The 13,878-nt window shown below is 44.9% G+C and overlaps 1 protein-coding gene across 1 annotated transcript in view; it reads right to left on the bottom strand.

Annotated features, from left to right (window-relative positions):
* The window catches only part of EPG5 (ectopic P-granules 5 autophagy tethering factor), a 170,633-nt gene that overhangs the window by 32,659 nt on the left and 124,096 nt on the right, over positions 1-13,878 (bottom strand). Inside the window, exons 30-31 of the mRNA XM_063958355.1 lie at positions 12,718-12,912; positions 4,439-4,652 (exon numbers count right to left, since the gene is read on the bottom strand). Of these exons, the coding sequence (XP_063814425.1) occupies positions 4,439-4,652; positions 12,718-12,912 (409 nt within the window). The remainder of the gene's footprint in view (positions 1-4,438; positions 4,653-12,717; positions 12,913-13,878) is intronic.

Below are 13,878 nucleotides of genomic sequence, written 5' to 3' on the forward strand. Positions count from 1 at the left end.
GTGACAGTAATGACTACACCTGTGCATCTGTAGAATGTGACAGTAATAACTACACCTGTACAATGTGAGAATAATGACTACACCTGTGCCTCTGTAGAATGTGACAGTAATAACTACACCTGTACATCTGTAGAATGTGAGAATAATGACTACACCTGTGCATCTGTAGAATGTGAGAATAATGACTACACCTGTGCATCTGTAGAATGTGACAGTAATGACTACACCTCCTGCATCTGTAGAATGTGACAGTAATGACTACACCTGTGCATCTGTAGAATGTGAGTTAGTAATGACTACACCTGTGCGTCTGTAGAATGTGACAGTAATGACTACACCTGTGCATCTGTAGAATGTGACAGTAATGACTACACCTCCTGCATCTGTAGAATGCGACAGTAATGACTACACCTGTGCATCTGTAGAATGTGAGTTAGTAATGACTACACCTGTGCGTCTGAAGAATGTGACAGTAATGACTACACCTGTGCATCTGTAGAATGTGACAGTAATGACTACACCTGTGCATCTGTAGAATGTGACAGTAATGACTGCACCTGTGCATCTGTAGAATGTGACAGTAATGACTACACCTCTGCATCTGCCGAATGTGACAGTTAGTAATGACTACACCTGTGCACCTGTAGAATGTGACAATAATGACTACACCTGTGCACCTGTAGAATGTGACAGTAATGACTACAGCTGTGCATCTATAGAATGTGACAGTAATGGCTACACCTGTACATCTGTAGAATGTGACAGTAATAAATACACCTGTACATCTGTAGAATGTGACAGTAATGACTACAGCTGTGCATCTGGAGAATGTGACAGTAATAAATACACCTGTACATCTGTAGAATGTGACAGTAATGACTACACCTGTGCACCTGGAGAATGTGACAGTAATAAATACACCTATACATCTGCCGAATGTGACAGTAATAAATACACCTGTACATCTGTAGAATGTGACAATAATGACTACACCTGTGCATCTGTAGAATGTGACAGTAATGGCTACAGCTGTGCATCTGTAGAATGTGACAGTAATGACTACACCTGTGCATCTGTAGAATGTGACAGTAATAACTACACCTGTACATCTGTAGAATGTGAGAATAATGACTACACCTGTGCATCTGTAGAATGTGACAGTAATAACTACACCTGTACATCTGCAGAATGTGAGAATAATGACTACACCTGTGCATCTGTAGAATGTGACAGTAATGACTACACCTCCTGCATCTGTAGAATGTGACAGTAATGACTACACCTGTGCATCTGTAGAATGTGAGTTAGTAATGACTACACCTGTGCATCTGTAGAATGTGAGTTAGTAATGACTACACCTGTGCGTCTGTAGAATGTGACAGTAATTACTACACCTGTGTATCTGTAAAAAGTGACAGTAATGACTACACCTCCTGCATCTGTAGAATGCGACAGTAATGACTACACCTGTGCGTCTGTAGAATGTGAGTTAGTAATGACTACACCTGTGCGTCTGTAGAATGTGACAGTAATGACTACACCTGTGCATCTGTAGAATGTGACAGTAATAACTACACCTGTACATCTGTAGAATGTGACAGTAATAACTACACCTGTACATCTGTTAAATGTGAGAATAATGACTACACCTGTACATCTGTAGAATGTGAGAATAATGACTACACCTGTGCATCTGTAGAATGTGACAGTAATGACTACACCTCCTGCATCTGTAGAATGTGACAGTAATGACTACACCTGTGCATCTGTAGAATGTGAGTTAGTAATAACTACACCTGTACATCTGTAGAATGTGAGAATAATGACTACACCTGTACATCTGTAAGAATGTGAGAATAATGACTACACCTGTGCATCTGTAGAATGTGACAGTATTAACTACACCTGTACATCTGTAGAATGTGAGAATAATGACTACACCTGTGCATCTGTAGAATGTGACAGTAATGACTACACCTCCTGCATCTGTAGAATGTGACAGTAATGACTACACCTGTGCATCTGTAGAATGTGAGTTAGTAATGACTACACCTGTGCGTCTGTAGAATGTGACAGTAATGACTACACCTGTGTATCTGTAGAATGTGACAGTAATGACTACACCTCCTGCATCTGTAGAATGCGACAGTAATGACTACACCTGTGCATCTGTAGAATGTGAGTTAGTAATGACTACACCTGTGCGTCTGTAGAATGTGACAGTAATGACTACACCTGTGCATCTGTAGAATGTGACAGTAATAACTACACCTGTACATCTGTAGAATGTGAGAATGACTACACCTGTACATCTGTAGAATGTGACAGTAATGACTACACCTGTGCATCTGTAGAATGTGACAGTAATAACTACACCTGTACATCTGTAGAATGTGACAGTAATAACTACACCTGTACATCTGTAGAATGTGAGAATGACTACACCTGTACATCTGTAGAATGTGAGAATAATGACTACACCTGTGCATCTGTAGAATGTGACAGTAATGACTACACCTCCTGCATCTGTAGAATGTGACAGTAATGACTACACCTCCTGCATCTGTAGAATGTGAGTTAGTAATGACTACACCTGTGCATCTGTAGAATGTGACAGTAATAACTACACCTCCTGCATCTGTAGAATGCGACAGTAATGAATACACCTGTGCGTCTGTAGAATGTGACAGTAATGACTACACCTGTGCATCTGTAGAATGTGACAGCAATGACTACACCTGTGCATCTGTAGAATGTGACAGCAATGACTACACCTGTGCATCTGTAGAATGTGACAGTAATGACTACACCTCTGCATCTGGCGAATGTGACAGTTAGTAATGACTACACCTGTGCATCTGTAGAATGTGACAGTAATGACTACACCTGTGCATCTGTAGAATGTGACAGTAATAACTACACCTGTACATCTGTAGAATGTGACAGTAATAACTACACCTGTACATCTGTAGAATGTGAGAATGACTACACCTGTACATCTGTAGAATGTGAGAATAATGACTACACCTGTGCATCTGTAGAATGTGACAGTAATGACTACACCTGTGCATCTGTAGAATGTGAGTTAGTAATGACTACACCTGTGCATCTGTAGAATGTGACAGTAATAACTACACCTCCTGCATCTGTAGAATGCGACAGTAATAAATACACCTGTGCATCTGTAGAATGTGAGTTAGTAATGACTACACCTGTGCGTCTGTAGAATGTGACAGTAATGACTAGACCTGTGCATCTGTAGAATGTGACAGCAATGACTACACCTGTGCATCTGTAGAATGTGACAGTAATGACTACACCTGTGCATCTGTAGAATGTGACAGTAATGACTACACCTCTGCATCTGCCGAATGTGACAGTTAGTAATGACTACACCTGTGCATTTGCAGAATGTGGCAGTTAGTAATGGCTACACCTATGCATCTGTGGAATGTGACAGTTAGTAACAGCTACACCTCTGCATCTGTGGAATGGGAATGTTAGTAATGACCACACTTGTGCATCTGTAGAATGTGACAGTAATGACCACACTTGTGCATCTGTAGAATGTGACAGTAATGACTACACCTCCTGCATCTGTAGAATGTGACAGTAATTACTACACCTGTGCATCTGTAGAATGTGACAGTAATGACTACACCTCCTGCATCTGTAGAATGTGACAGTAATTACTACACCTGTGCATCTGTAAAATGTAAGTTAGTAATGACCACACTTGTGCATCTGTAGAATGTGACAGTAATGACTACACCTGTGCATCTGTAGAATGCGAGTTAGTAATGACTACACCTGTGCATCTGTAGAATGTGACAGTAATGACTACACCTGTGCATCTGTAGAATGTGAGTTAGTAATGACTACACCTGTGCATCTGTAGAATGTGACAGTAATGACTACACCTGTGCACCTGCTAGGCAGTCTGCAAAGTTTAAACTGTTAGGGGTCGCTGAAGACTGGGATGGCCACCCCTGCCCTATAGCATGGTGGCTCTTCATTGGATGATTGATTTGGGGAGCTGCTGTCACACTGCCTTGCTTCTTATAGCAATGCTGGTTCTCAGTAATGGCAGGAAAACTACTCACTGCAGGGTCCCTCTCGTTTGCTGTCATTAGGGCACAAGCACAATAACTTAAAGATGTTTTCCCTAGACTGGTACATACATTAATAAGGACCCTCCTCACAGACACTGATAGCTTTGGGTCTAATACACTGCTAGCAAGGAGAGACTTGCTGCAGTCATCCAATCAGGAACCATTTCTTATGACCACAAGATGAGCCTGTTGTGTGCCTTTGCAATGTTATCACAAAGTTGCAACCTGCAGAGAAACGTCTGAGTGCGTACAACTTTTGCTAAATTAAAGTGAAGCGCGTGGAGAAACGCACCGGTGAGAGTGCAGAATGCGGGAAGGCCACTTACTCTGCATGAGCAGCCTCAGGCAGTCACTGTAGTGATCCGGGAACTGGTAGCGCAGGATGGAGTTCCAGTGCTTGCAGAAGATATTAAACGGCATCTGCAGATCCTCCTCGGGCACCAGGCCGCACAGGGACAGCGCCAGGTGCACGGACTCCAGCAGCTTGCTCCGCTCCGACATGGAAGGTTTAGCAGAGTTCAGCCAGTGGTTCAGATCAAACTGCAGAGGAAGCAATGAGATAAGACACCTGGAAATCACTGAGACACTATGAGGAAGCAATGAGATAAGACACCTGGAAATCACGGAGACACTATGAGGAAGCAATGAGATAAGGCACCTGGAAATCACTGAGACACTATGAGGAAGCAATGAGATAAGACACCTGGAAATCACTGAGACACTATGAGGACGCAATGAGATAAGGCACCCGGAAATCACTGAGACACTATGAGGAAGCAATGAGATAAGGCACCTGGAAATCACTGAGACACTATGAGGAAGCAATGAGATAAGACACCTGGAAATCACTGAGACACTATGAGGAAGCAATGAGATTAGACACCTGGAAATCACTGAGACACTATGAGGAAGCAATGAGATAAGACACCTGGAAATCATCTAGATACTATGAGGAAGCAATAAGATAAGGCACCTGGAAATCACTGAGACACTATGAGGAAGCAATGAGATTAGACACCTGGAAATCACTGAGACACTATGAGGAAGCAATGAGATAAGACACCTGGAAATCACTGAGACACTATGAGGAAGCAATGAGATAAGACACCTGGAAATCACTGAGACACTATGAGGAAGCAATGAGATAAGGCACCTGGAAATCACTGAGACACTATGAGGAAGCAATGAGATAAGGCACCTGGAAATCACTGAGACACTATGAGGAAGCAATGAGATTAGACACCTGGAAATCACTGAGACACTATGAGGAAGCAGTAAGATAAGGGACCCGGAAATCACTAAGACACTATGAGGAAGCAATAACATAAGACACCTGGAAATCACTGAGACACTATGAGGAAGCAATGAGATAAGGCACCTGGAAATCACTGAGACACTATGAGGAAGCAATAACATAAGACACCCGGAAATCACTGAGACACTATGAGGAAGCAGTAACATAAGGCACCTGGAAATCACTGAGACACTATGAGGAAGCAATAACATAAGACACCTGGAAATCACTGAGACACTATGAGGAAGCAGTAACATAAGGCACCTGGAAATCACTGAGACACTATGAGGAAGCAATAACATAAGACACCTGGAAATCACTGAGACACTATGAGGAAGCAATGAGATAAGGCACCTGGAAATCACTGAGACACTATGAGGAAGCAATGAGATAAGGCACCTGGAAATCACTGAGACACTATGAGGAAGCAATAACATAAGACACCTGGAAATCACTGAGACACTATGAGGAAGCAGTAACATAAGGCACCTGGAAATCACTGAGACACTATGAGGAAGCAATAACATAAGACACCTGGAAATCACTGAGACACTATGAGGAAGCAATGAGATAAGGCACCTGGAAATCACTGAGACACTATGAGGAAGCAATGAGATAAGGCACCTGGAAATCACTGAGACACTATGAGGAAGCAATGAGATAAGGCACCTGGAAATCACTGAGACACTATGAGGAAGCAATGAGATAAGGCACCCGGAAATCACTGAGACACTATGAGGAAGCAATGAGATAAGACACCTGGAAATCACTGAGACACTATGAGGAAGCAATGAGATAAGACACCTGGAAATCACTGAGACACTATGAGGAAGCAATGAGATAAGGCACCTGGAAATCACTGAGACACTATGAGGAAGCAATGAGATAAGGCACCCGGAAATCACTGAGACAATATGAGGAAGCAATGAGATAAGGCACCTGGAAATCACTGAGACACTATGAGGAAGCTATGAGATAAGACACCTGGAAATCACTGAGACACTATGAGGAAGCAATGAGATAAGGCACCTGGAAATCACTGAGACACTATGAGGAAGCAATGAGATAAGGCACCTGGAAATCACTGAGACACTATGAGGAAGCAATGAGATAAGGCACCTGGAAATCATCTAGACACTATGAGGAAGCAATGAGATAAGGCACCTGGAAATCACTGAGACACTATGAGGAAGCAATAATATAAGACACCTGGAAATCACTGAGACACTATGAGGAAGCAGTAACATAAGGCACCTGGAAATCACTGAGACACTATGAGGAAGCAATGAGATAAGGCACCCGGAAATCACTGAGACACTATGAGGAAGCAATGAGATAAGGCACCTGGAAATCACTGAGACACTATGAGGAAGCAATGAGATAAGGCACCCGGAAATCACTGAGACACTATGAGGAAGCAATGAGATAAGACACCTGGAAATCACTGAGACACTTTGAGGAAGCAATAACATAAGACACCTGGAAATCACTGAGACACTATGAGGAAGCAATGAGATAAGGCACCTGGAAATCACTGAGACACTATGAGGAAGCAATAACATAAGACACCTGGAAATCACTGAGACACTATGAGGAAGCAGTAACATAAGGCACCTGGAAATCACTGAGACACTATGAGGAAGCAATAACATAAGACACCTGGAAATCACTGAGACACTATGAGGAAGCAATGAGATAAGGCACCTGGAAATCACTGAGACACTATGAGGAAGCAATGAGATAAGGCACCTGGAAATCACTGAGACACTATGAGGAAGCAATGAGATAAGGCACCCGGAAATCACTGAGACACTATGAGGAAGCAATGAGATAAGACACCTGGAAATCACTGAGACACTATGAGGAAGCAATGAGATAAGACACCTGGAAATCACTGAGACACTATGAGGAAGCAATGAGATAAGGCACCTGGAAATCACTGAGACACTATGAGGAAGCAATGAGATAAGGCACCCGGAAATCACTGAGACAATATGAGGAAGCAATGAGATAAGGCACCTGGAAATCACTGAGACACTATGAGGAAGCTATGAGATAAGACACCTGGAAATCACTGAGACACTATGAGGAAGCAATGAGATAAGGCACCTGGAAATCACTGAGACACTATGAGGAAGCAATGAGATAAGGCACCTGGAAATCACTGAGACACTATGAGGAAGCAATGAGATAAGGCACCTGGAAATCATCTAGACACTATGAGGAAGCAATGAGATAAGACACCTGGAAATCACTGAGACACTATGAGGAAGCAATGAGATAAGGCACCTGGAAATCACTGAGACACTATGAGGAAGCAATGAGATAAGGCACCCGGAAATCACTGAGACACTATGAGGAAGCAATGAGATAAGGCACCTGGAAATCACTGAGACACTATGAGGAAGCAATGAGATAAGGCACCCGGAAATCACTGAGACACTATGAGGAAGCAATGAGATAAGACACCTGGAAATCACTGAGACACTATGAGGAAGCAATGAGATAAGGCACCTGGAAATCACTGAGACACTATGAGGAAGCAATGAGATAAGGCACCTGGAAATCACTGAGACACTATGAGGAAGCAATGAGATAAGACACCTGGAAATCACTGAGACACTATGAGGAAGCAATGAGATAAGGCACCTGGAAATCACTGAGACACTATGAGGAAGCAATGAGATAAGACACCTGGAAATCACTGAGACACTATGAGGAAGCAATGAGATAAGACACCTGGAAATCACTGAGACACTATGAGGAAGCAATGAGATAAGGCACCCGGAAATCACTGAGACACTATGAGGAAGCAGTAAGATAAGGCACCTGGAAATCACTGAGACACTATGAGGAAGCAATGAGATAAGGCACCTGGAAATCACTGAGACACTATGAGGAAGTAATAAGATAAGGCACCTGGAAATCATCTAGACACTATGAGGAAGTAATGAGATAAGGCACCTGGAAATCATCTAGATACTATGAGGAAGCAATAAGATAAGACACCTGGAAATCACTGAGACACTATGAGGAAGCAGTAACATAAGGCACCTGGAAATCACTGAGACACTATGAGGAAGCAATGAGATAAGACACCTGGAAATCACTGAGACACTATGAGGAAGCAATGAGATAAGGCACCTGGAAATCACTGAGACACTATGAGGAAGCAATGAGATAAGACACCTGGAAATCACTGAGACACTATGAGGAAGCAATGAGATAAGACACCTGGAAATCACTGAGACACTATGAGGAAGCAATGAGATAAGGCACCCGGAAATCACTGAGACACTATGAGGAAGCAGTAAGATAAGGCACCTGGAAATCACTGAGACACTATGAGGAAGCAATGAGATAAGGCACCTGGAAATCACTGAGACACTATGAGGAAGCAGTAAGATAAGGCACCTGGAAATCACTGAGACACTATGAGGACGCAATACGATAAGGCACCTGGAAATCACTGAGACACTATGAGGAAGCAGTAAGATAAGGCACCTGGAAATCACTGAGACACTATGAGGAAGCAGTAACATAAGGCACCTGGAAATCACTGAGACACTATGAGGAAGCAATGAGATAAGGCACCTGGAAATCACTGAGACACTATGAGGAAGCAATGAGATAAGGCACCTGGAAATCAATGAGACACTATGAGGAAGCAGTAAGATAAGGCACCTGGAAATCACTGAGACACTATGAGGAAGCAATGAGATAAGGCACCTGGAAATCACTGAGACACTATGAGGAAGCAATGAGATAAGGCACCTGGAAATCAATGAGACACTATGAGGAAGCAGTAAGATAAGGCACCTGGAAATCACTGAGACACTATGAGGAAGCAATGAGATAAGGCACCTGGAAATCACTGAGACACTATGAGGAAGCAGTAACATAAGGCACCTGGAAATCACTGAGACACTATGAGGAAGCAATGAGATAAGGCACCTGGAAATCACTGAGACACTATGAGGAAGCAGTAAGATAAGGCACCTGGAAATCACTGAGACACTATGAGGAAGCAATGAGATAAGGCACCTGGAAATCACTGAGACACTATGTGGAAGCAATAACATAAGGCACCTGGAAATCCCTTAGACACTATGAGGAAGCAATGAGATAAGGCAACCGGAAATCACTGAGACACTATGAGGAAGTAATAAGATAAGGCACCTGGAAATCACTGAGACACTATGAGGAAGTAATAAGATAAGGCACCCAGAAATCACTGGGTATTTAACAAAAATACTTCCAACGATTGAGGCATCATGCACCTATTTTTTGGAAAGCACATGGATATGTGGGCAGAGGGGGTGGCTGTATATGTATGTGTGAAGCGATGCTAGAGTGCAGGCTGGTTGAAGATTTCACTAAGCAGAATGGGGATAAATTGGAACATTGTCAAAATGTCGATTTATGATGTCGACGTTGATAAAAAGTTGACGCTGAACATAATGGCACTGGGCAGAATGTCAACATATTCACAATGTTGACGTGTGAAACACCAATATTTTGCAAGGCCCGGTAGTGGAGGGTTAGGGTACGGGAGGGGAGGGTTAGGTACTAGGGAGACTGTTAAGATTAGGCTACAGGGGAGAGGGATAGGGTTTGAGTACTGGAGCGGAGGTTAGGATGAGGCAGTAGGGGAGAGGGATCGGGTTTGAGTACTGGAGTGGAGGTTAGGATGACGCAGTAGGGGAGAGGGATAGGGTTTGAGTACTGGAGTGGAGGTTAGGATGAGGCAGTAGGGGAGAGGGATCGGGTTTGAGTACTGGAGCGGAGGTTAGGATGAGGCAGTAGGGGAGAGGGATAGGGTTTGAGTACTGGAGTGGAGGTTAGGATGACGCAGTAGGGGAGAGGGATCGGGTTTGAGTACTGGAGCGGAGGTTAGGATTAGGTACCAGGGGAGAGGGAGAGGGTTTGAGTACTGGAGCGGAGGTTAGGATTAGGTACCAGGGGAGAGGGTTTGAGTACTGGAGTGGAGGTTAGGATTAGGCAGTAGGGGAGAGGGTTAGGGTATGAGCACTGGAGGGGAGGTTAGGATTAGGTACCAGGGGAGAGGGTTAGGGTTTGAGTACTGGAGCGGAGGTTAGGATGAGGCAATAGGGGAGAGGGATCGGGTTTGAGCACTGGAGGGGAGGTTAGGATTAGGTACCAGGGGAGAGGGTTAGGGTTTGAGTACTGGAGTGGAGGTTAGGATTAGGTACCAGGGGAGAGGGTTAGGGTTTGAGTACTGGAGTGGAGGTTAGGATTAGGTACCAGGGGAGAGGGTTAGGGTTTGAGTACTGGAGCGGAGGTTAGGATGAGGTAGTAGGGGAGAGGGATCGGGTTTGAGTACTGGAGTGGAGGTTAGGATTAGGCAGTAGGGGAGAGGGATCGGGTTTGAGTACTGGAGCGGAGGTTAGGATTAGGTACCAGGGGAGAGGGAGAGGGTTTGAGTACTGGAGCGGAGGTTAGGATTAGGCAGTAGGGGAGAGGGATCGGGTTTGAGTACTGGAGCGGAGGTTAGGATTAGGTACCAGGGGAGAGGGAGAGGGTTTGAGTACTGGAGCGGAGGTTAGGATTAGGTACCAGGGGAGAGGGAGAGGGTTTGAGTACTGGAGCGGAGGTTAGGATTAGGTACCAGGGGAGAGGGAGAGGGTTTGAGTACTGGAGCGGAGGTTAGGATTAGGTACCAGGGGAGAGGGTTAGGGTTTGAGTACTGGAGTGGAGGTTAGGATTAGGTACCAGGGGAGAGGGTTAGGGTTTGAGTACTGGAGCGGAGGTTAGGATGAGGCAGTAGGGGAGAGGAATCGGGTTTGAGAACTGGAGCGGAGGTTAGGATTAGGTACCAGGGGAGAGGGTTAGGGTTTGAGTACTGGAGCGGAGGTTGGGATTAGGTACCAGGGGAGAGGGAGAGGGTTTGAGTACTGGAGTGGAGGTTAGGATTAGGCAGTAGGGGAGAGGGATCGGGTTTGAGTACTGGAGCGGAGGTTAGGATTAGGTACCAGGGGAGAGGGTTAGGGTTTGAGTACTGGAGCGGAGGTTAGGATTAGGCACTAGGGGAAAGGGTTAGGGTATGAGTACTGGAGTGGAGGTTAGGATGAGGCAGTAGGGGAGAGGGATCGGGTTTGAGTACTGGAGCGGAGGTTAGGATTAGATACCAGGGGAGAGGGTTAGGGTTTGAGTACTGGAGCGGAGGTTAGGATTAGGTACCAGGGGAGAGGGTTAGGGTTTGAGTACTGGAACGGAGGTTAGGATTAGGTACCAGGGGAGAGGGATCGGGTTTGAGTACTGGAGTGGAGGTTAGGATTAGGTACCAGGGGAGAGGGTTAGGGTTTGAGTACTGGAGCGGAGGTTAGGATTAGGTACCAGGGGAGAGGGTTAGGGTTTGAGTACTGGAGCGGAGGTTAGGATTAGGTACCAGGGGAGAGGGATCGGGTTTGAGTACTGGAGTGGAGGTTAGGATTAGGCACTAGGGGAAAGGGTTAGGGTTTGAGCACTGGTGGGGAGATTAGGATTAGGCAGTAGGGGAGAGGGTTAGGGTTCGGCATACTTGCCACCAGAAGTCATCATTAGCTGACCGCCAGACCCACCGTACCAGCTAAGTCACCTCTAGACCACGAGGGACCTTTGGTCGACATTCTAATCATGTCAAAATTTCATGAGTGTTGACATGCTGAATGTCATCCTGGTCAATGTTGACACTGCGAACATGCTGACATGCGGCATTTTGACATCTTGTGTATACAGTTTGAATGTCGAAAAAAAATATACCACACCCGGTTAAATAAGTGTAAAGTGGCGGAGTACACATATTTTCAAGGGGGGTTCATGTTTTGCAGGGACCGAAGAGCATTTCTCATCCCACAAAATACGGTAATCGTCCTTACTGCATCGTAAAGACACCACGTCGCGGTCTATGCCAGCTACACCTTATATGGGACAGCGCATTTCTAGGCGCTCTACACCCCACTGCATCAAACACCCCCACACCCCAACATGCAGGGAAAGCAGGTCACAGGGGAGCGACCCCCACAATTCAGGCCATGGGTGTGCGGGATTACTGTCCTAAATACTTTGACAAAAAGTGAAATTAGCCTTTAAGTGCCCAAATGTATTTCTTTTTGGCCATTAGGACATTTACCCAGAAATCCTTGGGTTTGGCCTCATCATTTATGTAAGAGGAAACTGACCACATGATGACCCTTAACCCCTCTGCCTGCAAATCATTCCCTAAATGCTGTCCCTGGAGGCCGCCGAGCACATAAAGAGGATATAATATCTAATACATCTGGGTGTCAGAAGTGCCGACGTGGAACCTGCCTTGGTTAGCAGCATGAAGATGACGTCATTGTTGTCCTCAGATATGGCCTCCACCACCTTCCCGTACAGATGCACAAAGTCCCCAGGAGAGGCGGCCGGGGTGAAATAAGGCGACAGCAGGTTGCACAACCTCCGATTCTGCAAGATGGTCTGAAGTATTGGCCGGCACTCGGATTGGGTTCCGCTTATAAACACCTACAGTGAGGGAGGAGGAAGAAGACATTAAAGACTGGTGAAGAATGGAACCTTTATCAACACAAGAACCTGCGGCACCAAATTTCGTGGAAACTTGTGAAACTATTAAGAATAAGGGAAGAGATGTATATGTACTAACCCCTTTCTCCATGTATATGTACTAACCCCTTTCTCCAGAGTTAGAGGTACACAGATGATGATGATGATGATGATGATGATGATGATGATCACTCTCCACCCCTGAGAAGCCAGGTACAGGACAAGATCTGGGGCAGATGTATTAAGCCTGAAGAAGTGATAAAGCAGTGATAAGTGCAAGGTGATAACGCACCAGCCAATCAGCTCCTAACTGTCAGTTTACATATTGGAGCTGATTGGCTGGTGCGTTATCACCTTGCACTTATCACTGGTTTATCACTTCTCCAGGCTTAATACATCTGCCCCGTTCATCTCTCCTATAACCATCTGATCTTCTCCAATTAACCATCAGCCCAGCACAGAGACAAAATAGTGATGTCTTTGTTGTTTTAGCTTCCATTATTAATACGGACCTATTTTTTTGTTTTGCTTGTAGATTAAACAGAAGTATGTGTCCTCATACACCTAGCCGTAATACGCCATACAGCGTGAGACACCAGGCGCAAGTGAGCTGCGGCAAAACGTCTAGCGTACGGTCTTTTCCTTTAACTTTTGCATCTTATTTGCATCACAGACGCTGCATAACACCACTCACAGTGCACTAGAGACGCCGGGCTGTGACATTAATCGCGCAGGAAATCGTTTTAGACAAACCGAGCCGCAGAGGAAGCACAGCGGAACTTGGGAGTGTAGAAAAAACTTCCGCATCAGACTCCGTTGCAAACAGTTGTACAAGTGTTGCGCGTCAAATGAATCAGTGCAATCTCGCAGAGTAGTTTCGGAGCTTCCAGTTGTTTAATTTTTGTGAATAAGACGCACAATTTGAGC

The sequence above is a fragment of the Pseudophryne corroboree genome, chromosome 1, assembly GCF_028390025.1.
Source record: "Pseudophryne corroboree isolate aPseCor3 chromosome 1, aPseCor3.hap2, whole genome shotgun sequence".
Classification (NCBI taxonomy): domain Eukaryota; kingdom Metazoa; phylum Chordata; class Amphibia; order Anura; family Myobatrachidae; genus Pseudophryne; species Pseudophryne corroboree.